The sequence below is a fragment of the Pygocentrus nattereri genome, chromosome 14, assembly GCF_015220715.1.
Source record: "Pygocentrus nattereri isolate fPygNat1 chromosome 14, fPygNat1.pri, whole genome shotgun sequence".
NCBI lineage: Eukaryota > Metazoa > Chordata > Actinopteri > Characiformes > Serrasalmidae > Pygocentrus > Pygocentrus nattereri.
In genome coordinates, this window is record NC_051224.1 from 12052306 (window position 1) to 12067080 (window position 14775).

The following is a 14775-nucleotide window of genomic DNA, read 5'->3' on the forward strand; positions in this document are numbered from 1 at the left end:
ATAGTAAAACCGGTATGTCAGCACCCTATGTGTGCTATACAGTTAATTGGTTCAGAAATACTGATCTTTTCTGTCAATGTGGCACAACCTCCAGCAGGGGGCAGCGCACGAGAAATTAGGGCTTATACACCTCAAATACCTCAGTAAGACCAGCTGTTCTGGAATCAGCATTCCTGTGTCCTATTCTTCCAAGGGTGAAAGGTCACCCAATCATAAGACCTTGTCTTGAGGAGTCTGGTAAATGTATGGCCCCAGGACTGAGGTAATGACGTCCAAGGAGATGTTTAACATCTGCTTTATCAGCTGACTCACAGATGAGCTTGGGTTATTTTGGCAAGCAAACAGCTGTTGCTAAGACCTATGTGAAGCCTAGCTTTGTCCTAGCTGTGAGTGAGATCAAAATGAATAGGAAACAGTGAAAAACGTACCAGGAAAAACAAATGTAAGATTTGTGCTGGGTAAAAATATCTGAAAGGTGTGTGTGTGTGTGGGTGCGTGTATGTGTGTAAATGATAGCACCACGTGGTGGTAGAGTACCATCCAGTGTGATTGCACGAGGTGAAAGAACAGTACCGCTGCAGCTGCTGCTGCTGCTTTCCTATACAACAGAACCAAAAGAGGGACCATTAATACTGAGGCGCACTGAAAAAAAAAAGAAAAAGAAAATAAATGTAGTGTAACATGGACCAGCATTTCTTCAGCTCAACTCCAGTTAGTGTACCGTTACTTTAGTGTTTTTATGTCGCCCTTTCAGTGGTCAGTGTGCAAGTATGTGTGTGCATGTGTTTCTGTTTCTGTGTGTGTGTGTGTGTGTGTGCGTGCATGCGCACACTCCCTCTGTCTCTCTCTCATTCTTTGAAAGCTTTTTTTGTTTTTTAATAGTGTTATTAACTCTGTTTCTCACCCACCCCCTTAAGTTCTTCTTCCTATGAAGTGAAAAATACTGATTGTGACTGGCTCTCCTGCTCCACTTTCAGAAGAAGGAGTACTGGTTGTCAATGGCTCTCGCCCGGCCTCCCTCTCTCTCCTCACCCTCCGCTCCTTCCAGCTGGCGGAGGGGCACGTCCCTCTCTCGCTCCTCGCATTCGTCCGTCCCACTGCCTGCTGCACCACCTCCTCCTCCCGCGGCCTCCAGGTCACTGCCCCGCTCCTGGGGGGGCGAGGGGGGTGGTGGGCGTCCAGGAGGGAGAGGGGGAGGAGGGGGCTGTGGGGGGCTACGGGGTCTGCTGCTCAAGTCTGAAAGAGACAGAGAGAGATGGGGGACAGAGAGAGATGGGGGGAAGGAAGGAAAGAGAGAGAGAGCCAAGTAGTAAAGAGAGGGATTAAGAGAGAAAAAGTGAAAGAAAGATTGAAAACAAAAGAAAGAGAAAGAAAGGACAGAGGGACAGACAGAGGGAACATTTGAGGGAGAGACGGAGGGAGGGGGAGAAAGAGAGTGAGAAAAAATAACGGAGCGGAAAAGAGCAGAAAAGAGCAGAAAGAACATCAAAAAGCATAAAAAATTAAATGTACAATAGAAAAAAGATTTATGTTCCAGAGAAAGTGAGATGAAAGGGGAAGGAAGAAAGTAAGAGAGATAAAGTAAGAGAGAGAGAGAGAGAGAGAGAGAGAGAGAGAGAGAGAGAGAGAGAGAGAGAGAGAGAGAGAGAGAGAGAGAGAGAGAGAGAGAGAGAGAGAGAGAGAGAGAATAAATGAGAGATCCCTTTTAAAAAAAAACGCATGCATGTTTCCCAGTTATGGAATCAGTCAGCACATAGCCCAGACTCCCTAGACTTTCTCCACAAAGCACACTAATATAGTAAAATTACAATCTGAAATTTGAATTTGTCAAGAAATAACTCACTCAAGACAATTAAAAAAAACATAATAGAAAAAAGTTCACTTGAAATCATGGCATTATGGAGAAAGACCTGGTCACCTGTCAAATGTGCGACATTAGATCGGTTCAAACATGGAAAGCTGCACTGAGTAGAACTGCTGTTGTGTGATAAACACAAGCTAAAGTGAGCAATGTTCAATGTTATCTGGTGACAAAAGGTCTAGGATGGATCTATGCAACTGAAATCCAGCCGTGAATGGAACGTTAGGCAGACAGATGTGCTCTGAGGTGAACAGATGAGCTGCTGCTCCACTCCCTCCCATCTCACTATCCCTCTACTGGCAAAGCGTTCATTCCCCTCTTCCTTTTCCTATTTTCTAAGCTCAATCACTCTCACTTTCTTTCTCCCTCTATACTGTCTTGGACTAGTCTTTGACCTGTAGGAATTCTCCTGTATTTCCCAGTCACATCTGTAGCACGTAGCCATAGCAACCATAGACCATAAACTATCCTGCACTTAGGAAAAAAACAATGAGTGAATGTGTTTTCTGTTCTTTAACTAAGTACAGGAAAGCATGCTAAAGTTATTCACTGTGGTAATCAAATGTGTGCTACAGATGCAGTAGACAGAGATTAGATTGAAACACATTTTTGAGGTTTTTCAAGCTTCCATCTTCCACCAGAGTACAGTAGCACAGCATGGTGCGGTTACAAATCTGTGATCACGCATTCTGCAAGTGAAATGCACTGTATCTGAATCTGATGATCCTCCTTGCCAGGTATCAATCACACTGTACCTGGTTGTATGTGTATTACAGACAACAGATCAAACGCAATCATAAAAGAATTGCCAAACATCATTGCTCCAGTCAGATTTGTGTCATTTATAAAAACACTAGCTAGCCAGAATTTGTTTGTGTAAAAAGTAAATCAAAACTTTACGCTCCTTCTTTGTTCCTACTGTTGTTTGTGTTTACGATCAAGACTAGTATCGCATTTTTAAAAAAATCACATTTTAACCACAACACCTCAAGAGAATCCCGCCTACTTTCAGGGCTCTTGTGTGAAGGGAAATGAACACAGGGTACTATTATTTGTGCTTTAGTAGCCATACCATGTTGTACTGCACTGCCTGGCGGAAAAACACCTTAAGTAGCTGCCAATTCGGTCTCTTTTTGCATTATGCTCCCAGCTTATCAGTCCCTCTAAATGTAACCCACTCCACTATTTCTTACCGTGGGTGAATGCTGTGAAACTACAGCTTTACCTCATACTTTTTTTTGTTTGTTTCATTCCCTCTCTTCTCTGTCTCTCTCTATTAAATCTGGTCTCACTTACACACAGTCAGAGATGGGGGTTGATGGAGAGTCAGGGTGGCGCGTGGTGATGACATCACAGACTGTGGGCCGGCTGCCTGCCCTGTCCCGGCCTGCGAAGATGACCCAACGACAAACAACAACAGAGACAGCCAATCAGAGCTTTGGTTCTGCACTGGCGGGGGGAGGGGCCTGAGGCAAGAAGGCGGGGCAAAGGGGAACAGCAAGAGCTGGTGCATGAGGTGGACAAACGAGGAAAGAGTAGATGATTATGATTATAAGATGAGGGAGAGAGAAAATCAGAAAGATGAAGCTGGACGAAATGTGCACAGACAAGATACAACATGAGAACAGTGTGCAGTCATTATGGCAATGGCATGGCTAAGAGGTGGAAAGCAGGTACAACAAAGAATGAGATCACTAAAAAGGTAGAGAAGGAGGAGAAAATCTGTATATCTAATCTTTTCTTAATTATTAATTTACTTAATCGGCCATTTAAATAAAACATTTGTAGTTTTCAATGCAACATATAAAGTTTTTATATACGTCATTTTTAATACGCATTTGACAGAGCATGCAATCTAGAACCAGAGATGTTTAATTGTTAACCAGCAAGCCTAAATCACTTCAAAATATCAATTATAAAACGAATATTTACAATACTGAAATTTGACTGACTAAGCCATGTTGAAAGCTACTATAACATACTTCATATACATACACTAGTGAGCATATAAATAAACTGAATTCTGGATTAATGTACAGGGATATGAGAAAGTATTCCTTGTATGAACCGTGGGAAGGTGAGGCCAGGCATAAGTGCATAAATGATGCAAACAACCTGAAAACTTATTAAATACACCCCACATAAGAGCCTGCCATTGTTTAGAATAAGGGGAAATATAACTAAAAACAAAAAAATAAAATAGCCATGGGTTAATAAAGTTCTATAATCTTCTAAAGTTTTATTTACCACTCTTCACTAGCCCAAGTTCAAAGCAGCCCAAATGCAATGACCAAGGCTAACTTTGACTCAGTGTATCTAAGTAGCTGTCAAAATTCATCACCATCCATCGCGTCCTTCTCTATAATTATGCACAACCATGCATGATTCTTCAAACGCGGTGTCTCATTTTCTCTTATAGAGCATGAATAGTTGGCTGTCTTACTACTTGCAGATGTTTGCCTTTGATGTGGTACACCGTTGCAGCTATTGTCCTCTTGAAAAGTAATCCAGAACTATTTTAGCTGCAAGCTTAATCTGCAGTAGGTGCCTCTCAGTGTCTCAATCCGCCTATTTAAATCGAAACTGTCGTTTATTGGGAATTATATCCATTCGAGTTTTTTTCACTGACAGCTTTCATTGAACAACTGTTTTTTTTGTGGGTTAACTATTAAACTGTGATTCATTTACACCCTAATTGAGCCTCACAATCAAGACCGCATCGTCTTTAAGATATGCGAGTTATTGTAATGATCAACTTGTACTTTAAAGCCCGTATGCCTAAAAGACAGAAAATTCAGTAAACCAACCTCTTGTGTTAGCTGCACACAAACCTTCTGGATTTTTATATTTTCTTTCAAAACAATATAAAAAAATGTTCTCACTGGGATAGAAAGAAGACGTGGAAAAGGAAAGATGATGCGAGACAGAGATACTGAAATAGTTGAAATGTGTGTGTGTGTGTGTGTGTGTGGGGGGGGGTGTTAAAGGTGGTAAGGGGACTCTAGGGTAGGAAGCAGTGAGGTCAGGCCATGTGTACTGCAAAAACCAAAACACAAAGTCAGCAAAACATCACAATTAAAGAAACAAAGCCATGCACAGGCAGGAAACTGCAAACCTTGCTCATGTGAATGGAGCTGTATATGTGTGTGCAAAGAGGAAAGCCACACACTGTGCTGAAAAGCATGCCATGGTTGGTGATTTGAAGTGACCTCTATATAGACCAAATTCAATTTTAGCCACATTACAGTGTCATGAAGCTCATGCAGTGACCTGCAGTACCTCTATATTGCAGTACTGCACTCACATGATCATAAAGGCAACTTAATGCAGAAAGCAAACGCATTCTGGCATCTCTCAATACAATGAATGTTTTGGTAATAACACAGAACAACTGCCCCTTAACAAACCTTATTCTGCCTAAAACAATCATCTGCCTGTAACCATACCCAAGCACCCAAGCCCTCCACCCCTTCAACGTTGACCCCAGGTGTTGGTACCTGGCTGCCGGACAGCTGTGGCCCCAACAAAGCTGATGAGGGTGACGTCAGAGGCTCCCCCAGACTCCAGGGGGATAGGGTGCACCCGGAAGTGCTCCAGCATGTCAAAGATGGACTGGAACCAGAGATGCTGTACGCGACACTGGCCATCCTCATTCAGTGAGAGCCGTAAGTGCTATGGACAGTCAGACAAAGTGAGAGATTAAGATATTTATACAATGAAATAAGAAGGCAGATAGGGTTAGGGATACTGACAGAGTGAGAAATGGAAGAAGTCAAGAGAGGGGATATCCTGCAATGCTATTACCACTGCTTGTTGGTTGTTACCAGTGATAAAAAAGGATCTCATAACATACTCTTATAAGTTCCTCTCCATAGCTTTTTGAAAAACTTCTCATTTTCAACTTATATCACATTTGTACTTTTTGTTGAAAGTAAAAATAATTTTTTTTGCCATAAGTCTACTTTTTCAAAGTGAATAAAAAAAAGTTGGAAGTATAGAATTAAATGTCAATACAGAATGTAAACTGAACATAAACATAATTATACAACTATAGAAATCATTGTGTAATTACATTAAAATAATTATGTTAAGTATAATGTAAGATTAATAATATGTAAGGCTGAGTGTGTTTTATCCACAGCAGACTCACCTTAGCTTTGCCCTGGAAGTTGAAAGTGAGGACGTACTCCCCGCGCCGTGTCTCACTCTGCCGCACCAGGAAGACCCCATGGCTTGCCATTCCGCCAGCCAGTACCAGCTGGGCAGCCTTTAGCCGTGAGAGTGTACCATGAAACCACTGACATTCACTTAATGGGTGCTCCACTGGCTCTGCCACAGAGCCCTCTGAGAAAAGAAAAGACCCTGAGGAAGAAGAACAGTAAAATGAGGATAATTTTGCTTTCTACATAATAGAAATGAACAGGTATGGAAGTGAACATCAGAAGCCATGTGGATTCTAATATTCTATTATCTATTAATTCTATTATTAAACATCTATTAATATTAGGCTGTTTAACAGTGCACTGCACTCCAGGCCCCAACATGCACTGCAACATAATGTGCTCAGACTTTCTTACCCCACCAACAACAGTCTATGGGACAGCGGTTACACCTTAATTCTTCACAGTTCAGATGCAGTTCAGTTCACTTAACATTAGCTCAGCTGCTCAGAAATTAGGCCCAAGTATTAAAGAACAGCAAAGAAAGGATGCCAGGTGTCTATTTCAAGCAAGTAGGTACGTTTAAAAGACTGAGCACCTGGGGACATTGCAATTTTAATTATTTCAAGTATATATGAAATATATAAGTTCCACTACAAGTGCCTATATTTTACTGTTTTGTATATTTAAACAATGGCCAGTTTGATTTATAGCACATTAATTAAAAATAAAATGAAAATGTTTTTTCCTCTGGCCCACAGATTTGTTGAGATTTTCAAATATGGCCCCTTTTACTTGTTGAGTTTGACACCTCTGAGTTAAAGAAATGGTTTGGTCAAACTAGAACATGTTTGGTGAAATTTTTGTTGTCATGTCTGCTTCCTTAGTTTTTCACTAGAGCTAAAAGACTAATGTAGCACTCTAAAGCAAACTTCGAACACCGAATAATGTCTTGGCTGAACGAAATTTAGGATAAAAATAAAATTTGATTTTTGGCCAAATTTGCTTTAAAGAGCTCCAAGTGGTGGTTCAACCACCACTATGTCCAACTTCCACTGAATTATTTATTAACTCTGTCTGTCAGTCTTCAGTTTTAGTGTGAGAATACCTGTGGCATCAGGGGTCTCTGCAAAGGGTGTGCCAAGACTAGCTCCGCCTCCACCCAGCAGTCGACTGTCAGATTCATCGAGAGGGGCGCGGGGTGGCAACTCAGGAGGCAGAGGCTCCAGTAGTGGAGAACCACCCACCCCACCATAACACACTGCAGAACAAAACATTCATGTAACTTACAGGCTAAAATACTGCTATACAGAAATACTGCACTCTCACTTTTACAACAAAAAAAAAAAAACACAATGTGATATACACATAATCTAACAGACACATCAAAAGTATTTAAAGCCTCAATCAGAAGTTACTAAGACTGGCAGGCTACAACATTTCCAAGACCACTAAAACCATGCCATAACGTATAAACAGTACATTTAGCATGCTCTGCGCAAACTCAGCCTTGGTAATGCTTCTGCTGTTCATGATTGGGGCTTTAGTCATACTTTCTCATTTGTAAACTTCCCACTAAGCTCACTACACAGCATGGTCACACACATAACACACTGACCTTGAGACAGGCGGTCACTGAATTCTGGCGTGCCACTGAAGTCCGTCTGCGCACCACACACTCCCTCAATGTCCTCTTGCTCACTAGAGTCATGAGTCAGACAGTATATTTCAAGCACTGTGACTGAGTCTACCACTTTACTTATTCATTCTGACTGGTTAATTAGCCTAACAATCCTCCACCCTCAAATGTGTTCTTTAGTAACTCTCAGAAAACTGGACAAGCTTCACAGAATGTTGGCAAAAATCACATTTAACTTGTAGAAAAATTGTAGCAATATCTGTTTAGAGTTGCTTTGTAACGCTTATGTTAAAATGCCATGTTATCATATTTAATCAAAACCGCAAATTGGAAATGACAACAACACAGAATTTACCACCATGCAAATGTTAACTTAATCAAACCAACAAAATCACTACATTTAATCTGTTTAGTGTCAATTAATTTGGGCAAAAACCTAATTGTGATTTTTTCTGACTTTGTGATTATTTGATCGCCAGGTCTTTTATGGCAAGGAAACCAGCACATTAATTTCTTTGGACTTGAGGCTTGAATACTGAATGTGGTGAGATTGCCAGCCCATGAGCACTACATTATTAGGGTAAATTTCCTCCAGTTAAAGCTTGTTAAGGCTATATTTACAACTGCAACTCTTGTACTACAAAAACTAGACTTTATTTTCCAACATGCATTTTCACAATGACAAATTATTCAGCCCTAGATCTATCCAAATAGTGAGACTCTAAATGTAGACTCTAAACGAAACTGGGCTCTCTTTAAGTTTAATGAGATTTTGGAGACCTTGCAAAAGCTGCTATGAGAAAAAAAAACATGTAGAGCATGGCTACATCAGTCATGTTCTACTTGGCAAAAAACATTATTAGTTGTAATAACCCAAGCACAAAACAACAACTTAATTACTTTCTTTCTGCCATTACACTGACAACTTAACTGGATGTATGTTACCTCAGGCAGATACCATTCCTAATGTCACTCAGCCAAGCTCTCATTTGAACAGCATCTCTGGTCTCGATTACATACTGCACCTGTCCTTCCAGCTGATTGTAGGAGAAACAGAAAGTGAAAAATAATTATGAACAAGACACAGAAAAAAAAGCAAAAGACAAAAAGTGAGAAGGACAAGAGACATTCAGATGAAGAGGGTAGGAGCAGGTCTTAGAAAAGAAATTCTAAAACCTGGATATAGGACACAGACAACGAGACAGAAATCGAAACTATGAAAGCAAGGTGTGATAGTGAAGAAATACCTGCAAAAGGAAAGTGTTCTCCTTGTCTGGCACCTCAAGAGCTGTGGTGCTCCTAACATCAACAATGGAGCAGCATGGTATAGTCAGTCTGGGCTTGGAGGACTGTAAAATAAGAGCAGAATAGCTTCAGTCTAGTTCTCCTGTTTCCTGACAATGACATTACCTGGATTCACAGCATCACTAAACAGGCATAACCATTATCCATTTATAACATTTGGTAGATACTCTTATCCAGAGTGACTTACAATTGTATCATTTTACACAGGCTGGCAAAAGCAGAGTTAGGAGTCTTGCCCAAGGACTCTTATTGGTATAGCATAGGGTTTTGCCCAAGTGGGGATTGAACCCCAGTCTACAGCGTAGAAGGTAAAGGTGTTACACTATCCCAACCACCATCCAACCTTCCAAACGAATCAAATAATCTTGATAAATCAGATTTTACTCCAAAGTACAACTTAGGAATGTGCACCTCTCCATATCTAGTTCTCACTAACAGTTCAACCTGATCCCAATTATGCAGTGCCTGTGAAATATTCTTAAAAGCAAGTGATGTGTCAGTGACCATATGAATGAGTCACTACTTAAACCAAGTACGTTACATTACTTTTCTGTCAATAAGAGGAACACCTCTTTCTAAACAGCATAATAAAGGGGCATTCCAATGAATTCATAATCTAATATCTTAACATTGGTGGGAATAGGATCCAGGGGTGGCATGTGTAGAACATAATATTTTATTTACTGTACAAAACAACCAGTTAACTTATCATGTGTGTATAGATTTGTATGTAATGTTGATGATGGTGCAAAAGAGGTAAACATGAAAGATAAATGTCTTCACTATGCTTGTACCTGTCCACTATAAATGGCAACATATCCATAACTATTTAAGGTAACAGCTTTCTAATTTTTCCTATTTTTGATTCATTACATCCTTTGGATGTCTGATTCCTATCATCTCTACTGTGAGGATTTGTGCATTTCACCTTAAGCCACTTTGAATGACTTTTAAATCTTAATGACAATTAGTTATTGAAAGTCAGTGAAACTCCCTTTTAAGGTTATATATTCCAGGACATCTGTTAATACCAAATGACGGTGTGGTCATAATCTACCATAAATTGTTCAAACTTATTTGAACCTGAAAGACAATGGTGGCAAAACAATGACAAGAACAGAGGTATTAAAAAAACGGATGAATGCAGATTATGTGAGGCAAGGCTAAGAAAATTCTTGTAATTTGACTCACCTTGGGGGGGATGTAAAACTCCAGGAAGTATTCCTCTCCTCTCTCCCCTCCCTCCTTATCTCTTTCTTTTAGAACCAGCCGACACTTGTGCCAGCGTGTGCCTCGTCCACCTATAGCCCCCCCTGCGGCCAGAGGCTGCACTCCACCAGTCTGCCCTAAACCAGAGGTTGAGTTGTTGTCCGTATTGTGGTGGAGCAGTCCAAAGGAAAAGCCTGGAAAACCATGAGAGCCAGCAAACTCGTCTGAGGACGAGAAGACGGTTACGCCTCCTTCTCTGACAAGCCTGCCTGTCTTTCTGGGGGCTGCTGCACTGCTGGGAGGCAGGGTAGAGGGCAAGAGGGAAGAAGAAGGTCCCATGGTGGGCGGAGGAGAGCGAGACAGTCGCAGCTTCTCCAGTCGGTGACTCCACTTCTCCTTTTCACCTTCTCCATTACTCCTCCTCCGGTCACGGGCTTCAGAGAGCGAGAGGGAGGTGGCACTACTAGATGAAGAGGGGGGCAGTGAGGACGAGGAAGAGTGAGGGAGGGAGAGAGGGAGAGAAAGAGAGACAGGGAGAGAGGCTGGGACTGCCTGGGAGCCTGAGGTCCTCTTGCCATCCTGCAGGCCTGTAGTGTAGCTGTAGCTGGAGGGCAGTGGTGCTGAGTTTGAGGGTCCACAGTTCTGGGGGGAGTCGCTGGAGGAGCTGCGCCAGTGCAGGATGCCCCGTACACTCCCCCTAACACTCCGACCCACACTGCGCAGAGAGAAGCGCTTCTTCAGTTTGTTTTTGGAGTGACCTCCTGGCGTGCCATTGCCTTTAGAGCCAGAGTTCAACTGCATACCAGAGGCAGGGCTTATTGGTGTCTGGCTGCCATCAGCTCTGTCAGTTAGAGTCCCGCCCTCTGCCTCTCCATCCTTCCCTGCTTGCTCGTCTGACTCCTCCCCAGTCAAGGGTCCCGCCCAGCTGTCCTCCTCCTCTTCCATATCTCCATTGCCAGGCAAGTTCCCAGGACACAGCTTAACCGTCATTCTGTCCTCCCTCCTCCCATTGTTGCCACCCATAGAGGAGGAGCAAGATGATGAAGAAGAAGGGGGAAGAATTTGTGTGTGAGCGTAGGAGTCCTGAAAAGTCACAGGATTCTGAAACCTCTCCCCACTTCGGCTGTCCAAACCTGGCCGAGTCGACAGGGGCTTTGGCGGAGCCCGAACATGAGCAGGTGGTAAGGGGACGGTGGCCTCGGGTGGCAGAAGGGGTGGAGATGTCGCCTCTTCATCCAGCGATGTAGCATCTGATTGGGCCACCCAACTCCCTGTCCCCTCCCTTCCTGCACCGCTTCCCTCCAGTTCGCTTTCGAAATGTCGAACAAAACGGTCTGTGAAGCGGCGGCAGAAAGCAGCTGCAGAATCTGGAGAGTAATGTGGGTTCTCCAGCAGAAAGGCCCGGAAATGACGGGCGAAGTCACCAGCTGCTACTCGGGCATGGAGCTCACAGAACTCGGTCCAGCTAAGGCAGGGAGAAGGTGAGGGTGTTGGTGTGTCTGAGAGAGAAGACAGCGGCTGGCCAGCAGGAACCGGAGGTGGTAAAGGAGGTGGACGTGGAGAAAGAGGCAGCAGGGAGGGAGATGGAGGGGACGGTGAGGGAGACGGAGATGGGGGAAGAGGGGAGGAGCTTGCCGCAGCCCGTGGGCTGGGCGGAGTTAAGAGGGAGCCGTTCATAACTGACTAAATGAGCGACTGATTTGTGGTGATTTGGAGACTAATCACTGAAGCCTTCTGATCAAGGATCAAGCGACTGTCAAAATCTGATGGGCTGAGGAGGAAGCACGCTCTGTTCCTCAAGCAATATGTGCTAACTTACATATAGGCATCTGCAAGCTGAGTGTCTTATGAAAACATCAGAAGGATGATGGACAACTAGTGTTGAGCGAGAAACGTAGCAAACGAGATGTTTTATTTGCCTCTGGTGGTCTTGTTTTTTCAAGGCCCTAGAAGCAACCAGAGGAACGGATCCATGGCCTGCAACGAAGCAAGAAAAAAGTTTGTTTGTAAAATTTACCCCAACTAGTTACAGTAGATTTTCCAGATATATCGTCATGTTTGCACAAAAATATCAACTAAGCATGATCTCAAACAATGAAAGAATTAAAAGCCTGTAACACATTGTGATGTTTGGCATAATTGTGATATTACATCTCAGTGTGTCACAATGTGCTTAACTGAGAATATCATGGATTTCATCAGTGCTTAAAGACCACTGACCAAATGCATGTTTCATTAGAAATAGAACATAATTTGTCTTGTTTAATTTATTTAAGTGGTGTAGTAAGTGAAATGTGAAATAAAAATCACTGCACTCATAATGTTAAAATATTATATTTTATAATAGGTAATATTAGGCCATTTTTAAATATTGCAATACACTGTTAATACTCTGATATTACTTTGTAAATATGACATTCTGTATCTAGAAATGTCAAAGTATTGTGATATCACCCACTCCTACTAAACTTGAGGAATCACTGTGGCTTACTAGGGTCACTTCTGCATGTGCCTCTGCCTATTATGACTACTGTACTGAAATTTAAATTTGAAAACTGCTACAGTATGGCAACACTGGAGAGTATTTAGGGAAACCTTAAAAGAGAGAGCACAGAGTTGATTTTTGGCATTTCAACTGATATTACTACAACTTATAACAACAGTAATAATAACAATGAGGCAGAACAGCAGTCTCTTTTTAGAAAACTCCTTTTAGATACAGTAAGTGCTTTAGGTATTTCTCTAGAAATCCCGGAATGAGTCAAATATTAAAAACATTATAAATGACAGCAGGGCATGCCTCATCATTATTTTAAGAACAAATGACCTAATACAGCATGACACACAGTAACAGGTTGTTTTAATCAGCAACTAACGTAACAACAGACCTTACACACAGACCTTATACACACACACACACACACAAGTATACACATATATAGCTATGTGTATCAGAAGTATATATATATATATATATATATATATATATATAAAATCTTGATACAGCTTTTGAAAGTATCAACGACACAGCACACCATACAATGCTTTGTCGCCTGTGAATGGAAAATAGCAGTTGATAGTTTGACTGACGACGTGACACCTGGAAAACAACACCCGTTCCTACAGCTAAATTACCTAAAAATTTCTACTCCTTCAGTCGGTGATTTAGAGAAGTTAGTGAGTAATGTGTGCAAATATGGTCTGTAACTGCTACCTAGCCAATGTTTACAACAGCATTTTCTTTAAATTATATGCTTACTACGTCAAGTCGATGAAAGCAGGCTCGTTGACACCAAAATAACGTAGCCAGTTCGTATTGCAAGCTGCTACCAAAACATCATAAACGAGCCTGTGGTCACTCACCATTTTCGGCTCCGTATGTAACTCGAGACCGGTGCCTTTCTTGTTTTGTGGGTTTGCTAACGTTAGATGGAGAGGAAAACAACAGATCAGACTCATTCACAGGCCTGGCTACGATAACACAGCTGTCATGTAATCAAAGACTAGACAGAGATATTAAGCTCTAGCTAACGAGACAATGTTGTGTCGTGCCTGGTCACGCTACTGGAGTAAAATTACAGTCGGCTAGCTCAACAACGAGCTAATAATGTCAATATGCTGAGCCAAGTGGCGTTAGCTAACTAACTAGCTAACACGCTAGCCAGGCAACTTTTGCTAATAAAAGCGTTAGCTAGCCAGCTCGCTCGCTAGCTAGATTTTGCTTCATACAGATAGTTTATCTTAAACAGAAAACATTTCCCCCAAACGTAACCTACCTTGGTAGAAATAGATGGCATTTGCACAGGATTGCGAATCTGCAAAATAACAAAACTGCCTCGGAAAGTAGCTAATGTATCTTGCTAGCCAGCTAACTAAGCTACTATTCGTAAATTACCTGTCTTGTAAATAGCTAACTAGCCAGGCAGCTACATAGCTAGCTCTATAGCCAATAAGCCAATGTTGTTGCCTTCAATATCACTTCTCATTCCTTTCTCTCTGCCTTATCTTACGCTTTAACCTACATCAGTTAAGGGCGAGCGTGTTGATGAATCATATGGCAGCGTTTACATCTGTTTTTGGCGACTATATATTGCTCTGTTGTTGTTATAAGAATATGAATATTTCTCTGCCTCCTGTCCCAGTCTGTCTCTCGCGATATAGTGGGAGAGAGTGTAGGATGGGGGGCCAGGGAAAGTGAAGAGCAGGAGAAGGGGATTTCAGTGGGAGAGTAACGCACCACCGGTGTAGATGCAGAAGAGCTACCACAGGTCGCAGCATTCTGGAAATTATGTTCAAGTATAAACAGGTTTGATTTAATGACCTGCCTCAGTAAACATACATGTGACTTTGGTTGTGTTAGGTTAGCGTGTGGTAGACAAAGAGAGTGAACATTTACTTTTCAGTCCATTATTATGTCTGATAAGGTTTCAGAACTATCCCAAATCAATGTTTGATATACTTTGTATAATTTATGTCCCTTTCTTCTAGGTTTGTTTCTAATTTTCTAGTAATCCGAGTACACTGTTTTACATATTAGGGTTGTTTTCTGAGCTTTCTAATGCACTTGCTACTGTCGTACAGAGCAAAAAACAAAATAGCTA

The 14775-nt window shown here is 41.9% G+C and overlaps 1 protein-coding gene across 2 annotated transcripts; it reads right to left on the reverse strand.

Annotated features, from left to right (window-relative positions):
• Nucleotides 1-846: 846 nt before the first annotated feature.
• On the reverse strand, nt 847-14329 carry sh2b1 (SH2B adaptor protein 1). Of its 2 annotated transcripts, XM_017681760.2 has the most exons (11): nt 13951-14329; nt 13538-13593; nt 10157-12151; nt 8908-9009; nt 8606-8697; nt 7640-7722; nt 7130-7282; nt 6012-6223; nt 5359-5533; nt 3158-3248; nt 1081-1236 (listed from the first exon to the last, which is right to left on the reverse strand). In XM_017681760.2, the coding sequence occupies exons 3-11, from the start codon at nt 11849-11851 to the stop codon at nt 1215-1217; spliced, it is 2625 nt and encodes an 874-aa protein (XP_017537249.2). In that variant the 5' UTR covers nt 11852-12151; nt 13538-13593; nt 13951-14329; the 3' UTR covers nt 1081-1214. The 2 variants fall into 2 exon arrangements, with proteins under 2 accessions (XP_037400764.1, XP_017537249.2); XM_037544867.1 differs by lacking the exon at nt 3158-3248 and having other exon boundaries at nt 847-1236.
• Between the last annotated feature and the right edge of the window lie 446 nt (nt 14330-14775).